Source organism: Rattus norvegicus, chromosome 1, assembly GCF_036323735.1.
Source record: "Rattus norvegicus strain BN/NHsdMcwi chromosome 1, GRCr8, whole genome shotgun sequence".
Lineage (NCBI taxonomy): Eukaryota > Metazoa > Chordata > Mammalia > Rodentia > Muridae > Rattus > Rattus norvegicus.
The window spans coordinates 63,283,031-63,304,580 of NC_086019.1; the positions used below are offsets into that span (position 1 = coordinate 63,283,031).

At 45.9% G+C, this 21,550-nt stretch overlaps 2 protein-coding genes across 2 annotated transcripts; both read right to left on the reverse strand.

Annotated features, from left to right (window-relative positions):
- Positions 1-1,309: 1,309 nt before the first annotated feature.
- On the reverse strand, positions 1,310-6,388 carry LOC134485090 (sperm motility kinase Y-like). The gene is made up of 2 exons (XM_063280889.1): positions 3,171-6,388; positions 1,310-2,438 (listed from the first exon to the last, which is right to left on the reverse strand). Exon 1 carries the CDS (start codon positions 4,741-4,743, stop codon positions 3,214-3,216), a length of 1,530 nt encoding a protein of 509 aa, XP_063136959.1. The 5' UTR covers positions 4,744-6,388; the 3' UTR covers positions 1,310-2,438; positions 3,171-3,213.
- Positions 6,389-16,132: 9,744 nt separating this feature from the next.
- On the reverse strand, positions 16,133-20,274 carry LOC134484877 (sperm motility kinase Y-like). Its single transcript, XM_063280757.1, has 3 exons — positions 19,699-20,274; positions 17,049-18,641; positions 16,133-16,337 (listed from the first exon to the last, which is right to left on the reverse strand). Exon 2 carries the CDS (start codon positions 18,619-18,621, stop codon positions 17,092-17,094), a length of 1,530 nt encoding a protein of 509 aa, XP_063136827.1. The 5' UTR covers positions 18,622-18,641; positions 19,699-20,274; the 3' UTR covers positions 16,133-16,337; positions 17,049-17,091.
- Between the last annotated feature and the right edge of the window lie 1,276 nt (positions 20,275-21,550).

Sequence of the window (21,550 nt, forward strand, 5' to 3'; positions counted from 1 at the left end):
CAGCATCCCAGTCTGCACAGGTGGCTGGGAAAAAAGAGTGAGGAGCAGCAGTGGTGGTCTGAGATATAGAAGGCCTGTCTGGACAAGGAAGCAGAGAGGAAGCACAGGGGGCAGGAGAGGAAAGGGCGACAGATGCACTCTCATTCCCTGAACTTGCTTCCTTCTCATCTTTGACCACACCGACCAAACCAGGAAAACCTTCCACACTGCAGAGGCCCCAAGAAACAGTCATTCTGGTGTTGTAGTCCCTGCAGCAGCCCCCCACTATTGAGCACAGGGATCTGCAGTTCATAACTATCAGAAAAGAGGTGCTGTCCTCTGGGGAGTCTGTCTCCAGACCCATAAAAATAAGATGTCAGGAAGAAGCTGGAGAAGCAACAGCAAATGCACCTTGTGCATATGCTAAGCAAGGAGATCCATGAGTTGCAAAACAAGGGGGACGGTAATGCAGAGGAGAGTGACTGCCTGTGGACGCTTATGCTGGAGTGGCAGTTCCAGAAGAGACTTCAGGCCATATTTCTTGCGTTTCTCCCAGGTTCATTTCATAAAACTGTTCAAGAAGCTCAACATTTGATGTTTCCATAGTAGAAATTTATAACAACAATGTTTTTGCCCTTCTGGCCTTAGACAGTTCTACAGTGGTGTCTATGGTTAAGTGCCAGGCAGTGAGAACCCAGGAGTGACATTCAGAGGTACAAAGGATGACCTGCAGGTGAGGTGCTCCTGGAGCCCAGTGTCCTGAGTGCAGGTCCTCAACCTTACAGCTGCCCACTCCAGCTGTGCCTGGGATGGAGCCAGTGCTACCAACTTAGGAGGCATCTCAGGGAGTGTGCTTAGTATGTGTCCCATTGCTTCAGTGCATGACAAGGTTAATCTGCAGGAGTAGCAAGGATTTTACCCGGCTCGCGTTCTGTATCTGAGGAAGAACATGTCTTTAAGAACATCAAGATGCTCACCTCTAGCACATATCAGCTTTATATATCAAAGATATCATAATAAAGCTGTTTAAAACATAAAAAGTTATAAGGTAGCTCAAGGGTAGGATTACTGACCCTGAGTATTATATCTAATTAAACACACACACACACATACACACACACACACATACACACACACACACACACACACACACAGAAAGAGCTACAAAAGTTGGAAAAATAAACGAATCTTAAAAATATATAAATAAATGTATAATTATTAAAATCTATATGAGAGTCAATGTTTATCACCCAGCATTGAGGAAGGGGCTTAGAGAAATGAATTATCCCCCTCCAACCTCAAAAAACATACGCACACACACAATCAATGACATGTGTAATTATACCAGGAAATACCCGTATTTTATAGAATGCCATAATCGAAAGTAAGAACCATCTTTTTTGTTAAGGGTTGCCAATACATTCTTTTTCCAAGGTGTGTGCAGCTGTGCCAGTCTTGTTCACTATGGGATGGAAGAGGTCCCTGACCTGTGAGCCTAGAGGTGAGCAGGGGATCTTTGCTCCATTCTGAGACTGAGAAAGGCAGGATGCCCACTCAAGGGTCCATAGCAGGGAAGGTTTTCAAGCTATGACAGTGCTGGAAAAGCCTATACAAGGCACACAGTTAGCAGTGATGTGTTTGCAGGGAGTCCAAGGAACCAGCTTTGTACTGATGCAGGTGGGCAAGCATTTATCATCCACCTCCCACTATGACAGCAATGAGAGTATTGCTTAAGTTTTATTTCATAGATTTGATCCCTGACCAAAATACCAAAAACTGCACCCTTAATGATGTAGCAAATAGAATAGTGGATGCTAGGCCAGGAACCTATGATGCTTCTAATACCATTGTGTATTTCCGAGCAAGGAAGGAGAGGTATCAATGGACAGCAGTCTGTTTCCCCACGAGTACTCTACCACTGAGTTAGTAGCCTTAGCCCTCCTCACCTCTAGAAAAAGGGTGTCACTAAGTTGTCCAAGCTGATCTTAAACTCATGATGTAGACCAGGCTAGCCTTGAAGTTCTGATCCCCCTACCTACTGTGTGTCTTGAGTGTCTGGTATTACAGGCCCGTTTATCTATGGATTAGTAGCCCATGGAAGAGTCCATGATCCCATGACCCTCTAGTTCTCACCCTGTGGAGCTATTGGCCTAAGGGGGAGATGGAGTCCATCTGAAGGGATGGGTCAACAAGACAACTCTGTAGAGTGGGGAACTCATCATTCATATTGGGTCCCTGCTGGGAAGAGGAGAAATCAAGAGGAGGGAGGAGATTGGTGTTGGGGAATCCTCCTCTTCCTCATCTTTCTCCTCCTCCTCCTCCTTCTGCTGCTAATGCTGCTGGTGCTATTGCTGTTTCTCCTGTTGGTGCTGTAGCTTCTGCTGGTGTCTTTTCCTTGGCCATGTGTCTGAAATCACCTCCTGTTTATACTCAGGACATGACAGAATTTCAAGATGGCACTGTGAGAGAAAAAAAGTCAATTTATTCTAAGCAAAAATCTTATGCGGTAGAATACTTAGATTACCATTTGGAGCTTTGATTGCCTTATTATTTTATCAAATCTTCTCTTCTACTTCTCAGTTAAGATTTTTGAAAGAAATCATTTAGAAATGTTACATATATATATATATATATATATATATATATATATATATATATATCAATTGCTAGGTCTTAGGAATGAAAAAATCAGTATGCAAAACAATATGCATGCATGCAGGATTCTGACCATCAACAATAACCAACAAACTAGGTTGTTGATACTTATTCAGTGACAAACCTTGTTATTAATTTTAAGGCTTAAAGGAGTGGGATGTTACATTTGAAAACATAAGACTCTGTTCTGCAGCACTTGTGATTGATGACCACATGTGCTAGAACCAGTAGCCCATGGATGAGTCCATGAGCCCATGAATCTCTAGTCCTCACCCTGTGGGAGCTATTGGCCTAAGGGGGAGCTGGAGTCCATCTGAAGGGATGGGTCAACAAGAAAACTCTGTAGAGTGGGGAATTCATATTGAGTCCCTGCTGGGAAGAGGAGAAATCAAGAAGAGGGAAAAGGCTTGGTGTTGGGGAAACCTCATAAAAGAACTTAGAGAAGATACAAGGTAAGAATTGTGGGGAAAATGGAAACCAGAGACAGAGGAAGGACCAGCATAGAACAAACTAGAAAGGACAAAGCACGAAGGTACCTGGGCTGTGCCTGCTGCTTGTTATCTGGACTCTCCCTGTGGCTCATTTCTGGGGTGAGATTCTGTTCTGCCCCAGGCGAGGTTTCTTTCTCCTTGGCAAGCAGCAACAAAGCTTTATCAGGGCATTTGCTATATTCCTGGTCCACCCCTTAAAACCTCTGTGCCGGACCCTGCTGGAGATGGGCTTATCCTCTAATGGGGCTCTGTGGGAGAGTAGATTATCTTCTTTTATTTCCTTGTTGCTACTCTTCTCACTGAAGATGCTTGTTGTTTGAATGTATGGGACACTCATGGCACATTTGTGATAGTGGTCCTGTGTAGGTGTCATCGGTAGTGGCCTGAGACGACCAGCCACAGTGGACCTTCTTCCTCCTTTTGTATGAACCTTCTGGCCATAATGAGATACGTGACCTTGGGAGAATGACACCTGCAAGGTGTCAAGGACTGGCAGGCTTCCACTCCTCTTTCTTTGTAATCTAAAAGCAGCAGCAGGATCAAGGCTAGGAAATGGGGCTGCAATGGGACTCACTTGCTGTGCCTGGGCTGTGCAGCCATACCCCGGGAGAGCCTGCTGTTGTAGGAAGCAATAAGTTGCCATTTCCTCATTATATTTTCTTTTTATTAGGGAGTATTTTATTACAGAGGCTTGAAATCCCATGCATTTCATCGCACCCAAAATTTCAGGGTCTGGCCTGAGGGGAAGCAGTTCTTCACAGCGAACTGTGAACCTCTTCCCGTGTTCTTTGAACCAGGCGTGTTTCATCACCTCGCTGGCTGTTGGTCTATACATTGGATTTACTGTTAGTAATTGACTAAGGAGGTTCTCCAGTTCTTCTGAAACCCAACAGGGGGCAGGATACACCCCTGCAACAACTTGTTTTTGTAATTCTTGGATGATCACAGAATCAAATGGGAGCTTTCCCACTACCATATAATACAAGACCACTCCTATTGTCCACATATCATTCTTCATCCCGTCATACAGAAGTCCAAGGAAGCGTTCCGGGGAACCAAAAGAATACGCACCGCAGTGCTGGTTTAGCATTTGTCCAGGTTGTGTTTCGGTGCTAAGCCCAAAGTCGATGACTTTGACCTTTTTGTTTTTATCAATCATTATATTGTCCACTTTCAGGTCTCGGTGAACAATCCCCTTTCCATGGCAGTAGCTCACTGCTGATAATATCTGTTCAAATATTTGCCGGGCCTCATCCTCCTCTATGTGCCCTGACTCTCTGATGTACTGGTAGAGTTGTTGGCCTTCCACCAGCTCCATTATGAGGTATATTCTAGTTTTGTTTTCAATGACTTGTAAGAGAGAAACAATGTTGGGGTGGTTGATCTTTCTCATTATGTTTGCTTCTGTCATGGCTGGCCGGAACCACTGCTTGTTCTTTCGGAGAACTTTGACCGCCACTGGGGTTCCTGTGAGCCGGCGGTGGGCCAGGAGGACCTTGGCATGGCTTCCTTTTCCAATAGTCTTCAGTACTTTATATTGGGAATGAAAGGTTCCCTCCTGAGAGATACTGGGATCGGGACTAGAAGGTGGTAACTCTTCCTCAGTCTCTGTAGGCATTTTATCAGTACTAATGCTACCTAAAAACAACAAACAAATGGAATCAAATAATGAAAAAGATGGAGCAATTCAGGAACTAAAATTACACATGTGGAACCTAAAAGAAACAAATGAAACAAAAAGAAAAAAATAATAACAAAGAAAAGACTAGACTAGAAAAATAGAGTAAAATTATGAACAGGGGGAAATATGAAGAATCATAAGTAAAAGCCACCCAAATAACCATCCCCAAAAGAGAAAGCCAAGAGCACACAAATACTAAATGTAATGATGAAAATAAAAATCGTTATACTACAATAGGATTGGGCGGCCAAAGCTGATCAATACTGTGAATGGATGTAGTTTGAAGAAAAAGGTCAGATGAAAGAAACGAGAGGAGAAAGAATTAGTATAAGACAAAACAAACAAATGTAAAAAGCCAACACTTAAGGGAAAACTCCATTGAATTTCAGGACCTAGTGATCCACAAAAATCCACAACTCTCCAGAGCAAAATACTGAAAATTAAAATTAACCAACCACAAGGAATGAGGCAGTTAAATATCAGTGAATAGTAAACCTTAAACAAAGGCCGAAGAGTCAAAGTGTCACAAAGGGCAAATTTGTATCAAGTCTAAGCCAATGATTGCTTGTACTCAATAAATGGAGAAACAGGAATAATGTAAAAGGATGAAACCGCAGGGAATTGAAAATGGAGATAGAGTTAATCATCCGACTGCAGAACCGTAAATAATCAAAGCAGTAATATAGCATGTGAGAACATAAAAACCACCACCAAAATGAATCCAGCAATCCATAATAAATAAATAAATAAATAAATAAATAAATAAATAAATAAATAAATAAATAAAATAAAACCACAATAAGGAAATAGCCAGTGGTCTTGAGAATATATGGCCTAATTCTATCTCTTAAACACATAGAAAAAAAATCAATCCATAAATAAGCAGCCAGCAGTCTACGTAGGCCTTTAATCTGATATTATGGGGTTGGCATATCAAATTCCTGGGAGTCACTGGAGAGCCAAGACAGGTACTTGGGCAGCTGCAGGCCAGTGAGAGAGCCTGTCTTGAAAATGAGGTTGAGGACCTGCCTCAGGAACAGGAGCCAGGGTGACTTCTAGCCTCTACACTCTTTTGCACTGAGGTGCAGGTAATATAGATACAAGGGGCAAAAGGGGATGGGCACGTGCGTGCACACACAAACACACACACACACACACACACACACACACAGGCACACACACAGACAAACACCCAGATTCATACAAAACACACTCACGTAGGAACAGGCACACACATACTTACACACAAGTAAACCTGGAAAAATGCACATCACAGACACACACACACACACACACACACACACAGGGACACACACACACACAAAAGAAGTGGTACACACATACAAACATACACACAAACAAACCTGTAAACTCACACACTCCTACATATACTGACAAACACACAAGCGAAAGTGTACACACACTCACACACAGGCAAATCTGTCAGCACACACTCTCTTACACACACTGATACATACACATATACACAGTACAGTAAAATCCAATACAACCACACACAGCTCACAAGATACAACCAAGTCGCAGAGGGCTCCACTCCACACCTCCTCTCAAAGCACTCAAAGAAATCCAGGCCTGGCAACAGCTTAACATCTGTTGGCTGGGACGCCTCACAGTCGCTCCTCATGAGGTCACAATAGGACCTGTCATGACATGGTTGGGAAGGGCTTCAAGGCTCTGGCTTCTGTGGGCTATGGAGAGATTTAAGGCTTTTAGAAATCAAAGCCTGTAAGATGTTTACCTCTCCTCGGTTCTCTGTTTTGAATGTTTTCTATGCCTCCTGCTTCAAAGTCGTCATGTCTACACTCAGGGTGTCACTTTTTCATTGAATTCTGAATGATTAGCCTCAAAATGATGGTACACTGTTAAAAAAAATAAAAAAAAACAAAGCTGTGTTTCTAAACTGACCCATCAAGATGACAATGTTCTCATAAATCCTCAGAAAGGCTCTAGGTTATCATCAAACACCTGAGACAAAGCTGCAGGGATAGGCAGAGCACTTGCCTCCCAAAGGTGAGGAATTGAGTTTCAATCCCCAAAACCCCCATCAATGTTGGATGCATCAGCAAAGCCCACAAGCTCAGCATCTGTGGAGTGGGGAGGGGTTGGGGCTTGAAGACAGGTGGTCTGACATGCAGGCGTGAGGACCTGTCCAGAGGATGGCCTCTGACAGGACATGGAGTAGTGGTATGCATGGACACCTAGGCACATAAGGGGGTATGCATACACAGGCAGACACTTCCTATCACACAGAGGTTGGCATGATGTATAGAAAACCAAGTCCATCCTGAGTGTAGGGCTCACTTTAAATATTAAGGTCCAGTGATGGAAGAGGCATGTATGAGGACAAGGAGCCCTGTGCAACCTGGGGCCAGAAGGAACAGAGTGGCTATGCTGACACAGTTGAAATGAATTCTCAATCACAGTCTGTGAGAGCCAGGTCACAGGACCCAGTCTGCTGTGTTATTTGTGAGCAGCCAGTGCAGCCAGAAGCTAACTATTGAGCACTGACTGGCCCAAGCCCAGAAAGGGTCTCTGTTTCTCAGATTGCTGGGGGCAGTGCAGTGTGTAGCGCTTTCCTTCTGAAGACTCTTCTGGGGTTTGGAGTCCCCTGTAGAGGACTCTCATGGCTGCAGACACTAAGCCTGGGAGGAAAGATCCTCATCTGTAGAGTTCACTGAAAGGCCTGAGAGCAGAAAAGGAAAGAAACAGCAAAATGTGCCACCTCTGCTCACTGTGGTTCAGCTTCTGCCTTTGCAGCTGAGCTCAGGTGCCCTGGAGTCCTCCCTAGCCTGAGTCAGTGATCTCAAGTTTAAGTCCCTACACCCTGGTTTGTAGTATCAAACAAAGCACAGTTTCAGGCAAGAAAAGCTGTGAACACCATCTAGACATTGTTGTCTACATTTGAGGGGGACTGTTGAGCCCCAAAGGGAGCAAGGGTTACAAGGTCAGGTATTATAGGAATGGCCAGGGTTGGAATCCAAGTTCCAATCTCCCTTTGCTCTGGGCAGAGGGTAGGCCTGGCAATTGGTTCCTGCTGTGTACATGGGGAGAATCAAAGGGTCTTATGGGATCGCTGGCACAGACCTGCCCAAGCATGGCTTAGGGAGCCTCACACCAACTCAATATTTGATGTGTTCCCAGTTTTGTCTACCACCCTCAGCTGTGTGCCATTTTCCCTGCCTCCTGCAAGGGACCCTAAATATCTTCCTATAAAAGGCGATCAAGGAGGAGTTGCACAAGGACAGGTGGGGCTCTGTGGGGAGGTTCACATGGGCTAACACATTAGAGGGCCACAGTCCCTGGATTGATGCTGGATGGACACCCTCCTCTGACATCCAACAGAGAGATCTTCACAGAGATCAAGAGAAGGCTTCTCTGAATAGCTGTGCAGAGCACCTCCGATTCATGGACTTAGGACTGACACCCATAGGATGCTTTTGAGGAGCCGATTGTGATTCAAGGGCTCATCTGCCTGGGTCCATGTGCCTCTAGAGATGAGCCCAGGACTTGGCTGTGGCTGGTTATGGGGTCAGATCAGAGGATTGGAGGGGGCTTGTCCTTGGCTCCTGGGAGTAGAGCAATTTTTCTTTCCCTGCCCCTACTTTTTTTGCTTTTCTTTCCTTGGCATAAGGAGGGACTGGAAGAAGTCTGTCTATGGGGAGTGAGGCTGGCTGGGAAACTGCTCGCTGTTCTACATTGTCATGCAGCTGGGGGCTTGGGGTTGTTGGCAGGATAACCTCTGCACCATTCCAGTCTGCTTCTCTCCACTTTATCCATGCATCCCTGTCCCAGGGCTGGGAGACCTGGATACAAAAGTCCCACCTGTGGCTTCCATTCCAGGGATGGAGTCCCTCAGTGAATGGATTCCAGATGGTTCTGTGTAAAGCTGCATCGAACAGGGTAGTTACTGAACATGTGGGTACATGGAGGAGGATACTGCACTGCACCCACCCACATTTCATATAAAACCAATCCTCATGCTCTGGTACTAATTGGTTCTTTTTATACCTTTCACCATTTTTGCTATTCACTGTACTGTTAAGGGTGGATTTTCATTGTTTCACTTCTGCAAAAAGACAGAGTTTAGCATTGGAGACTCCCTACAGCCTGGCTGGAAGGGAGGCCTACACCCATGTGTCCTTCTAGGAAAAAGCTCTTTCATAGGATGCCTCCCTGAGTCCCAGGATGTGTGGAGGGCTCTGTGCCCTACCCAGGGTTGACCTCAGTATATTAACGGGAGCAGAGGCTTCTCTCTGATAGAACAGTACCACCCTCCTGCAAGATGTCTATGATGGTTTGTATATGCTTAGCTCAGGGAGTGGCAATATTAGGAGGCGTGGTCTTGTTAAAGTAGGTGTGTCACTGTGGGCATGGGCTTTAAAACCCTTTTCCTATCCACATGCAAGCCAATCTTCCCCAAGAAGCCTTCAGATGAATATGTAGACCTCTCACTTACTCTGGCACCATGACTGCCTGGATGCTGCCATGCTCCCAGCTTGATGATACTGGACTGAGTCTCTGAACCTGCAATCCTGTGTCCATTAATGTTGTCCTCATAAGAGCTGCATTGGTCATGGTGTGTCTGTTCTCAGCAGTAAACCCCTAACTGAGACAATGTCAATGTTCCCTGCTCCAGCTTCCTGGCTATAGAAGCTTCACACATGAGCGGCATTCTCTTGGGATATGGGCTTAATAGGCTCTAGGCTGTCTGCTTGATCTGAGAGTGTTAGGACATCCTGCTCCTAAGGGCATTGTTACTGTTCCCATGCAATACTGTGAAAACATCAGCAGACTCATGCTTTCTTACCCCCCTGAACACAATGCTGCCTTTTCCAGGAGTGGATCCAACAGCTCTCAGAACCTCCTCAGGAACTATGTGTTACCCAAGGATTACCTGCACTTGCTTACACACCCCTATTCTGTGTCCTGAAAACTTTTCAAAGCCCATTCATCTGAGACTGGTGAGTTCAGGACAGTAGTCCCAAGTGTCTTGTCCTACGCTGACAGTTCATTCTCATGAGGCATCACTTACACTTGACAGAGGATTTTTCCAAGGGGCATTGGATGTGCAGGAGAATTGTGTGTGCTGACTCCTGTCAGATCAGCACAGGATACCATCAAGGCCCCATTTGCTCTTGATTTTGGAACTCATGGTCTTGGCACTGTCTTGTTGTTATTTAGGTCCCTGTCAGTCCCTAATTGAAATTTAGCATGGGAACCCAGGGCAGTTGTCTTCAAAAATATTCCTAGTATGGGCCACATATTCACCTTGCCAGACGTAAAGCACAAAGAAACACCAGGCAGGCAGAGAACCCTCAGGGGCTGGAACTGGCATGTTCAAACACTCTGGCTTGACCTTGGCCAGCACAGATTCAGAGAACATCTTCTATGTAGGAAGATCTCCTTCCTCCTCTCAGAGTTTAGGACATCTAGAGGTAGGCTAAGGTGCTGGCACAATGTGAGCAGAGGCAGCACTCTGGGCTTGTTCAGTGTCAAAGCCTCCCTGCCACCCCTGTATCACAGTCACAGCAGCCCATCTCATGAGAATTCTAGGGGTGCTGATATCCTGGATGAATAATCCATGTTCTGCTGCTAGTTTCTTTGCTTCCACATGGACAACTGAGAGAAGGGATTGATTAAGTGTAGGTGAGGAAGCCCTGCAAATATACTTGGTGTTAATAAAGACAATGGGTTCTGACTGGCAAGATCTTTGAATTAGATTTTGAAAAATGCCACCTAGGAACAGTTAGTAGGTACTCTCAGGAAGGTGCAGCATGGTGGGCACAATGGGACAGGATCCCTGAGGCTGGTGCAGTGGGACAGGGTCGTTGGGGCAGGTAAAACTGAGTAGGAAACGTGAGCCAGGAACAACCGGGCAGGGACCCTGGTTCAGTTACAACAGAGCAGGAATCCTGGGGGAGATGCAAGGGGGCATGAGTCCTGGGGAAGGGATCTTGTAGTTGTGGCCCTGTGGCATGTGCAACTGGCAGGGACCCTGGGGCAGGTGCACTGTGACGTGCACCCAAGCTGGAATGTTCAGACAGGTGTGTGTTTGCTTCATGCAGCTGCTGTCTGAAGTAGAGAACACTGGCAACTGCCCCAGAGGGGATTTTGGGAACTCCTTCCAAGAATCCCTTAGCTCCTAACTGAGAAACTATACATTCCACAGATGGACCTTTATTGAGATGAGCAGATTCTAAGGGAGCTGCCTTGAATGAACAGCCAAAGAAAGCAGAAATGAAGAACAAGCAATTGCAGCAGACATGGTCAGTGTGTTTTCGACCAGAAAAGTAGGACTGGAAGAAACTGATTAAGTCAAATCACTTCACTGTCTATCCATCCATCCATCCATCCATCCATCCATCCATCCATCCATCCATCCACCCACCCACCCACCCATCCATCCATCCATCCATCCATCCATCCATCCATCCATCCATCCATCCATCCATTTCCCTGAGGGAAGTCAGCTTTTCTTTCTGAGAAGGTCAAAGCAGCGCTCCCTTGTGGTGACAATGAGGATTGCAGGCAGTGAGATAAGTGGGTATTTATTTATTTATTTATTTGTTTGTTTATTTATTTATTTATTTATTTATTTATTTATTTATTTCATGATCTGCGATAGACTGCCACTTGTGGCCAGTCCCCATCTGCATCAGCTGTACCATAAACCCAGTCTCAGTGTGACACAGAAAAGGCCTAATTGGAAAGTATGTCCTCTCTCTAAGCGACACTGTATAATAACATACTCTGGACTGCAGGTCAGTCAAGGCCTGTGTTTAGGAGACTTGTGGACAGATGAATGTCTGTGAGTCTGGACTTAGACTCTGTGGAGGGCTCAGGTCACCTGACTGTCCTGAAGCTTCCCACTGTGATTTATTTCCCTCCTACAGAGTCAGCCACCTGAGCAACTGCATTTCCTGGTTATCCCCTAATCCACTTACACTGTGTAGAGTGTTCAATCTCAGGGAGGGCCTGGGAATCTGAGAGACACCACTGAGCCCCCTGGGCCTGGCTGACTCAACCTGAGGCTACTCTGTGTGTCTTCATTTTGCTCACCCTCCAGAGACCTCAAAAGTCAGCAGTGAGCTTGCTGAGAGGTCAGGAACCTCCATATTGGCCCAAGAGCAACTGTCCTCTTTTACAGGTTCATCCACAGAGCTTGTAATTCTGATTGGTGAGACAGTCTGGAAGAGTGAAAGATGTCATCTCCCAAGGACAAGTGCTGTGCTAGTGGACACTGAGGAACTTCAGGGATCAAACCCTTCCCCATTCTTCTCCAGCCTCTCTTGTTCTTCGTTGAGATGTTTCCTGCAGATCTAAAAGATATAGGCAATCCATGACATGGGTTTAAACATAATCTCGACATTTTATTCATTGCCTGATAACTAAGACTAGGTAAAATTTATTTATTTATTCATTCATTCATTCATTTGTTAAACATACGTACAGGGTAGCTGTATTTAGAAAGACCAGAGAGGGCATCAGATGTCATTAGAGACATTTGTGAGCCTCCATGTGTTTGCTGGGATTTGAACTCAGGACCTCTGGAAGAGCATTCAGTGCTCTTAGTCACTTACCAATCTTTCCATTTTCCAGGCTAAATTTTTACTTCCAATAATGTCTTCTTTATTCAGGTTACATCCTGATCCCAGTCACTCTCCCTCTTCCCTTCCCAGTCCCACCTTACAAATCCTTTCTACCATAATGCTCTCCCTTCTCTTTGGACAAGGGGAGAGTCCCTGGGTACCACACCACCCTGGGACATCTAGTCCCAGGTGGCCCGAGCACATTCTGCCCCACAGATTTACAATCAGGCAGTCCGGGTATGGGGAACAGATCCAATGGCAGGCAACACAGACTGAGACAGCCCTGGATCTACTTGTCAGATGACCCACATGGAGACCAACTGCAGATAGCTAACCCGGCTCTGGGGTTGGTTGCACAGGCTCTAGCATACTCCATGGTCCAAGGTATCTGACTGTCGGGGACTTCTTGTAGTGTTTTAACCCAACCAGTTTCCTTGTCACTCTCCCCCCACTCTTCCACAAGACTTCCCGAGCTCTATCTGAGGATTGGCTGTGGCTTTCAGCTGCTGAGTGAAGCCTCTGGAGACATGTGTGCTACTTTTCTGTCTGCAAGTAAATCAGAAAGAATATCATAAATAGTGTCAGAGGTTGTGTCTGTCACATGAGACAGATCTCACTTTGTGTCAGTCATTGACTGGTTGGTCCCTCAATATCTGCTTTACCTTTATCCCTGCACACTTATTGGCAAGACAGACTTCGAGTTGAAGGTTTTGTGAATGTATTGATGTCTCCTTCCTCTTCTAGAAGTGTTTCTTGTTACAGGAGGTGGCCATTTCGTTTTCATGCTCTGGTAAGCCTGCAAGGGAGGCTTTGTGTTGGGTCCAGTAGTTAAAAGCAAGACCTGGGAAGAGGAACGGCAGAGTTGTGATCTAGGACTTCCTGCAGCAGCCAGCTCTGGGTCCTGGGAGCCTAGGCAGGCTTTGCAGTCATAGAGCTCCATCCACTGCCCAAGTCCCATCCTGACACCTTCTCCATCTCTATTACAGACCATTGTAATTCTGGCATAGTCGCTCTGTCCTGGGCCCGATAGGCCATCCTACCCTGGAAGAACAGAGAGTTCAAGGACGGCCAAATTTCACTTAAGCAAACTTGTTCTCAGACTGTGTGGTTGCTCTGTCTTAGCTCTCATAACACACTTTCCTCTACGTTGCCTTAGGCTGTATCCTCCAAGCATCCCACCATGCATCAGCTCCATATCCTGACGAACCTACCCTAGGGTCCCTGATAATTCCAGATACTTTAATGTTCTCCCAGGATAGACTGTGGCCTCCGGTGTGGCTCACATTGATCCTAGAAGTTCTTGGGAGCCTCCATGCCATGGCATAGGATGTCTCTGAATCCGCACTGGCCTGAGGGATTCCATCTGGCACAGGATTCTCTCCCTATTGTTGAATTTTGGCTCTTACGTTTTTCAGGAATGGCTCTGCATGTGGTCAACACACACTACCCTGGAAGACCAGAGAGTTCAAGGACGGCCAACTTTCACTTAAGCAAACTTTTTCACAGACTGTGTGGGTCCCATCAGCAGAGAGTAGCCTCCACATTGCAATGATGTGCAAACTTCTGCCTTTCAGCCATGATGGAGGGTAGCCTGAGGACCCTCCACAAGCCACAGGTGGGTGATGTGTAAATTGGGCATGTTATTGGGTCAGGTCTTCAGTGCAGTGCCTTAAGCTGACAGCCTTTTGGGAGGGCATATGCTTCTCTATTAAATGAACTGGTTCCACTGTTGGCCTGGACTCTGCTGTGTCTGCCGCTCATGCTCTCCTCCAAGTCTCTAACTGTCCCTAACTCTCCTTGACTGGCTGGTCAATCAGTCTTCATACCAGTCTAGAGCCGTTCTATAAAAACAGAGCCCAGACTGTCCTCTGCCGACGTTTAACAGGGCTGCTGGTTTAGTGTCCTGGGTTCCCTATGGGGGTGCAAACTAAAGTTTCTTAGGTCCCTATGTGTCTGACAAAAAGCCTTTAGAACAAGGTAGATGTGAAGAAATCAGGAAATAAACTCCTGCAGTACTTCATGTCTACCACTGGAGGGCTCTACACTTTTCTGGTCCTGGTGTGCTACTCAGCAAACCCTCTCACTGGAAGGCCCTGTGCCTGAAGCAGAGAACCTCTGCTAAACACAATGTTACCAAGAAACTGGCTGTATCTTCATGGCAGCCTGTAGAAGATTCTCCACGACCCTGAGGACCCAATTGGGAAACCTTAGGTAGGCAGGGTGTGGGAGCCACCAGGGCTGTATGGAGACCTTACCCAGAATTTAATCTCCAGCTGTGCATTCCGATTAACATGACCCACACTCCTATGAAGGTCTCTGGGTGGCTCCTGATATGAGTTGGGGGAGGGGGGAGGACAAGGAAGCTGGGTCAAGACAGAAGCACTGTCCTTACTCACTGCATCTGGGCTTGTTCCTGCCCTAACTGGGAAGCAGGAACCAAACACCCCCTCCTCATGGGACTGTCCGTGATGAGGGCAGCTGAGGATCTGAACTGTCAGCAAGAAAGACAGGACCTGTATGTGCCACAGACCAGAGCACAGTGTCCCGCATAAGCCCATCTCTCAAATGATGCCATCTCCTCCCCAGATTGGCTCCAGTCTGGGTTAGGAGTGGGTCATGTATTCCGAGCTCTCTGCTACTCCTGCAAACACAGCAATGGTGCCTTCTCATGCTCATCTATACTGAGCCTAGGGAGCAGCCAGAGGTCATACTCATGGGAATTCAGACTCAGTTCAATCTGCTATCCTGTAGCCCATGAGTCTGGACTCAACTTTACTGGTCAAGGCCAGTGGTTTATTTCCTGGACAAGACTTTGAGAATGTTAGTGACACATTGTATGCCCTTGGCTGGCCTTCACTCTAATAGCCCTGAGTGACCATTCCAGCCTGCCCTCAGGGATTCAGATCAGCATTGGCCAGATCAGGCTCTTTGCTACCTGGTCCTATAGCTCACCTCCACTGTAGTTCATGTGTCCTGACTGCTGCAGCTGCTCCAGAAGCTACCAGATGTCTTCCCACAGAATCCTGTAGTCCCTGTGGGCTCATCCACAGACATCTCACACTCTGCCTGCTGGGAGTTAGGTTGGATGCCTGCTGTGTGGGAGCTGCCTTGGCTTGTGGAGCAGAGTCAGAAGCAGTGGAGGAGATGTTGTCTGCTGCTCTTAATGTCCTCAGTGCCCAGGGCTTGCCTGTGGTGTGGTTGTGGTCCAGCTCCAGTTAATCACTGATATAAATTCAGCCCGTAGAAGCTGCGTACCCCATGAGGCACAGGGAGGACCATGACTGAGGGGGAACCATGCAATCCAGGACCCTGTTGGGATCAGGTAATATTCCAGGTCCCCTCTCACGCAGGATGCAAGGCTAGGAGCTCTGTGTGCCCTGACACAGGGGCATGGGACCGTGACTCCCATGAAATGCTCCTTCATACCTATTACATCATCAGCTTTGAGAAGGTCTTCCTCAGTAAGAACATTCCACACTGCTTGCCTCTGCCATCTGGCTCTCTTTTCCAGGGCTGCATGCCCTCAGGAACATTGACATGTCTTCTATGAAAATTAATATTCTGTTAAATCATTTTGATAAACAGTTCTCAGCATGATATCTGTGCCCAGAAGTAGTCATCAGCAATTCTCACGGGGACAGGGAATCAAAATCTTCCCCCTGCTCTTCATCCTCCTCTTTCTCCTCCTCTTCCTTCTCTTCCTCCTCCTCCTCCTCTTTCTCCTCTCTTCATCTTCCTCCTCCTCCTCCTCCTCCTACACTCCTCCTTCTCCTCCTCCTGCTGCTGCTGTGCCTAATGCTGCTTCTGCTATTGTTGCTACTCCTGTTGCTGCTGTAGTTTCTGCTGGTGTCTTTTCCATTGCCATGTGTCTGAAATCACCTACTGTTTATACTGAGGACATGAAAGAATTTCCAGATGACACTGTGAAATAGACAAGACAATTTATTCCAAGCAAAAAAGACAGTGAGGTAGAATTCTTAGCTTACCATTTGGGGCTTTGATTTGCCTTACTATATTATAACTTCTTTTTTCTACTTCTCAGTTGAGGTCTTTGAAAGAAACCATTTAGACCTATTACCTATAAAATTCAATAGATCACTAGGTCTTAGGAACAAAAAAAAAACAGTATGTAAAACAATATGCATGCATGCAGGATTCTGACCATCAACTATAACCCACAAACTAGGTTGTTGATACTTATTCAATGACAAACCTTGTTAATTAGTTTTGAGGCTTAATGGAATGGGATGTTACATTTGAAAACATAAGACTCTGTTCTGCAGCACTTGTGATTGATGACCACATGTGAAAAGATCAGTAGCCCCTGGAGGAGTCCATGAGCCCATGAACCTCTTGTCCTCACCCTGTGGGAGCTATTGGCCTAAGGGGGAGCTGGAGTCCATCTGAAGGGATGGGCCAACTAGAAAACTCTGTAGAGTGTGGAACTCATCAATCCTATTGGGTCCCTGCTGGGAAGAGGAGAAATCAAGAAGAGGGAGAAGGCTTGGTGTTGGGGAAACCTCATAAAGAACTTAGAGCAGATACAAGGTAAGAATTGTGGGGAAAATGGAAACCAGAGACAGAGGAAGGACCAGCATAGAGCAAACTGAAAAGGACAAAGCACAAAGGTACCTGGGCTATGCCTGCTGCTTGTTCTCTGGACTCTCCCTGTGGCTCATTTCTGGGGGGAGATTCTGTTCTGCCCCAGGCGAGGTTTCTTTCTCCTTGGCATGCAGCAACACAGCTTTATCAGGGCATTTGCTATATTCCTGGTCCACCCCTTAAAACCTCTGTGCCGGACCCTGCTGGGGATGGGCTTATCCTCTAATGGGGCTCTGTGGGAGAGTGGGTTGTCTTCTTTGATTTCCTTATTGCTACTCTTCTCAGTGAAGATGCTTGTTGTTTGAATGCATGGGACACTCACGGCACATTTGTGATAGTGGTCCTGTGTAGGTGTCATCGGTAGAGGCCTGAGACAACCAGCCACAGTGGATCTTTTGCCTCCTTTTGGATGAGCATTCTGGCCATAGTGAGATACGTGACCATGGGAGGATGACACCCGCAAGGTGCCAAGGACTGGCAGGCTTCCACTCCTCTTTGGTTCTAATCTAAAAGCAGCAGCAGGATCAAGGCTAGGGAATGGTGCTGCAACGGGACTCACTTGCTGTGCCTGGGCTGTGCAGCCATCCCCCTGGAGAGCCTGCTTTTGTAGAAAGAAATAAGTTGCCATTTCCTCATTATATTTTCTTTGTTTTAAAGAGTGTTTTACTACAGAGGCTTGGAATCCAATGCTTTTCATGGCATCCAAAATGGCCGGGTCTGGTGTGAGGGGAAGCATTTCTTCATAGGGACCTATCAATCCGTTCCAGTGTTCTTTGAACCAAGGGTGTTTCATCGCCTTTCTTGCTGTTGGTCTAAAGTTGGGATTTACCCTCAGTAATTTACTAAGGAGGTCCTCCAGTTCTTTTGAAACCCCACAGGGAGCAGGATATACCCCTGCCACTACTTGTCTTTGCAGTTCTTGGATGATCACTGAATCAAATGGGAGCTTTCCCACTACCATACAGTACAAGACCACTCCTATAATCCACATATCATTCTTCGGCCCGTCATACCGATGGCCAAGGAGGAGTTCAGGGGAACCAAAAGAGTACGTGCCGCAGTGGTGGTTTAGCATTTTTCCAGGTTGAAATTGGGTGCTAAGCCCAAAGTCGATGACTTTGACCTTTTTGTTTTTATCAATCATTATATTGTCCAGTTTGAGGTCTCGGTGAACAATCCCCTTTCCATGGCAGTAGCTCACTGCTGACAATATCTGTTCAAATATTTGCCGGGCCTCATCCTCCTCTATGTGCCCTGACTCTCTGATGTACTGGTAGAGTTCTTGGCCTTCCACCAGCTCCATTATGAGGTATATTCTCGTTTCCTTTTCAATAACTTGTATGAGAGACACTATGTTGGGGTGGTTGATCTTTCTCATTATGTTTGCTTCCATCATGGCTGGCTGGAACCACTGCTTGTCCTTTCGCAGAACTTTGACAGCCACCGGGGTTCCTGTGAGCCGGTGGTGGGCCAGGAGGACTTTGGCGTTGCCCCCTTGCCCAATTGTCCCCAATACTTGGTATTGGGAATGGAAGTTGCCCTCCTCAGAGATACTGGGCTCGGGTGTAGGGGTTGGTAACTCCTCCTCAGTCTCTGTAGGCATTTTATCAGTACTAATGCTACCTAAAAATAACAAAAATGGAATCAAATAATGAAAAAGATGGAGCAATATAGGAGCTAAAATTACACTTGTGGTACCTAAAAGAAACAAACAAAAGAAAAAGAAAAAAAACAAACAAAGACAAAGTAAAAACTAGACTACAAAAATAGAGCAAAATTATGAAAAAGTTAAGGGGAAAATATGAAGAGTCATAAGTAAAAGCCACCCAAATAACCAACCCCAAAAGAGAAAGCCAAGAGCACACACATACTAAATGCAATGATGAAAATAAAAATCGTCATACTACAATAGGATTGGGCGGCCAAAGATGGTCAATACTATGAATAGATGTTCATTGAAGAAAAAAAAACAGATGAAAGAAACGAGAGGAGAAAGAATTAGTATAAGACAAAACAAACAAATATAAAAAGCCAACACTTAAGGGAAAACTCCATTGAATTTCAGGACCTAGTGATCCACAAAAATCCACAACTCTCCAGAGCAAAATACTGAAAATTAAAATTAACCAACCACAAGGAATGAGGCAGTTAAATATCAGTGAATAGTAAACCTTAAACAAAGGCCGAAGAGTCAAAGTGTCACAAAGGGCAAATTTGTATCAAGTCTAAGCCAATGATTGCTTGTACTCAATAAATAGAGAAACAGGAATAATGTAAAAGGATGAAACCGCAGGACATTGAAAATGGAGATAGAGTTAATCATCCGACTGCAGAACCGTAAATAATCAAAGCAGTAATATAGCATGTGAGAACATAAAAACCACTAAAAAATGAAACCAGCAATCCATAAAAAATAAATAAATAAATAAAACAAAAAACAAAACCCCAATAAGGAAATAGCCAGTTGCGTGGCAATATGTGACCTAATTCTTTCTCTTGAAGTCATCCAAAAATCAATCAATCAAGAAATAGGCAGCCAGCCATCTACATAGGCCTTTAAACTGATATTATGTGGTTTGTCATACCAAATGCCTGGGAGCGACTGGTCAGCCAGCCCAGATACTTGGGCAGCTGCAGGCCAGTGAGAGAGCCTGTCTTGAAAATAAGGTTGAGAACCTACCTCAGGAACAGCAGCCGGGGTGACTTCTGGCCTCTACACTCTCTTGCACTGAGGTGCAGGTAATATAGATACAAGGGGCAAAAGGGGATGGGCACGTGCACACACAGACACACAGACACACACACACACACACACACACACACACAGGCACTCACACAGGCACAGGCACACACACAGGCACACACACAGAAATACACAGAAGTGAACTTATACTCACACAAACTCTTACAAACACCCAGATTCACACAAAACACGCATAGTTACACACAAGCAAAGCTGGAAAAACACACGTCAGACAAATACACACATACACACAAGAAGACATACACACATACAAACACATACACACATACAAACCTGTAAACTCACACACTCCTACATATACTGACAAACACACAGGCAAAAGTGTACACGCACTCACACACAGGCCAATCTGTCAACACACACTCTCTTACACACACTGATACATACACATATACACAGTACAGTAAAATTCGATACAGCACACACAGCTCACTAGATACAACCAAGTCGCAGAGGGCTCCACTCCACACCTCCTCTCAAAGCACTCAAAGAATTCCAGGCCTGGCAACAGCTTAATATGTGTTTGCTGGGCCGCCTCACAATCGCTCCTCATGAGGTCACAATAGGACCTGTCAACATGATTGGGAAGGACTCTGAGACCGTGGCTTCTATGGGCTATGGAAAGACTTTAGGCTGTTAGAAATAAAACCCTGTAAGATGTTTAGCTGTCCATAGTTCTCTGTTTTGAATGTTTACTCTGCATCCTGCTTTAAAGTCCTCATGTCTACACTCATGGTGTCACGTTATCTTTGAATACTGAAGGATTAGCCTCAAACTGATGGTATAGTTTTCTTTTTTTAAAGACAAAGCTGTTTCTACACTGACGCATCAAGAGGACACTGTTCTCATAAGTCCTCAGAAAGGCTCTAGGTTATCATCAAACACCTGAGACAAAGCTGCAGGACTAGGCAGAGACTTGAGTTTGAATCCCCCAAACGCCTAATGGATGCATCAGCAAAGCTCATAAGCTTTCTCTGTGGAGAAGTTAACATGGACCAACAGATTAGAGGGCCAGAGCCCCAACCCATGCTGGGTGGTCACTCTCCTTTGACATCCAACACAGAGATCTTTGTACAGAAATCAGGAGAAGGCTTCTCTGAATAGCTGTGCAGAGCACCACAGGCTCAGGGACTCAGGACTGACACCCATAGAATGCTGTAGAGGAACCCTTTGTGATTCAAGGGCTCATCTGCCTGGGTCCCTGAGCCTGTAGAGTTGATCCCAGGACTGGGCTGTGGCTGCTTATGGGCTCAGACAGGGAGGTGCCAGGGGGTTTGCCCTTGGCTCCTGGGAGTAGAGCAGTTTTTCTTTCCCTGTCCCTGCTTTTTGAACTTTTCTTTCCTTGGGAAAATGGAAGGACTGGAAGAAGTCTGGCTATGGAGAGTGAGGCTGGCTGGGAAACTGCTCGCTGTTCTCCATTGTCATCCTGCTGGGGGTTTGGAGTTGTTGGCAGGTTAGCCTCTCCACCATTCCAATCTGCTTCTCTCCATTTAATCCATGCATCTCTGTCTCTTCGCTTTGTGACATGGTTGCACAAGTCCTACCTGTAGCTGCCACTCCAGGGCATAAGTCCCTCAGTGAGTGAAACCCGGATGGTTCTGTCTAGAGAGAAATTGTACAGGGTCGTTGCTCAGTATGTAGGTACATGGAAGAGGATACTGCACGGCATCCAAACACATTTCATATAACATCAATCCACATACTCTGGTACTCATCGGTTCTATTTACACCTTTCGCGATTACTGCTATTCACTGTACTGTGAAGTGT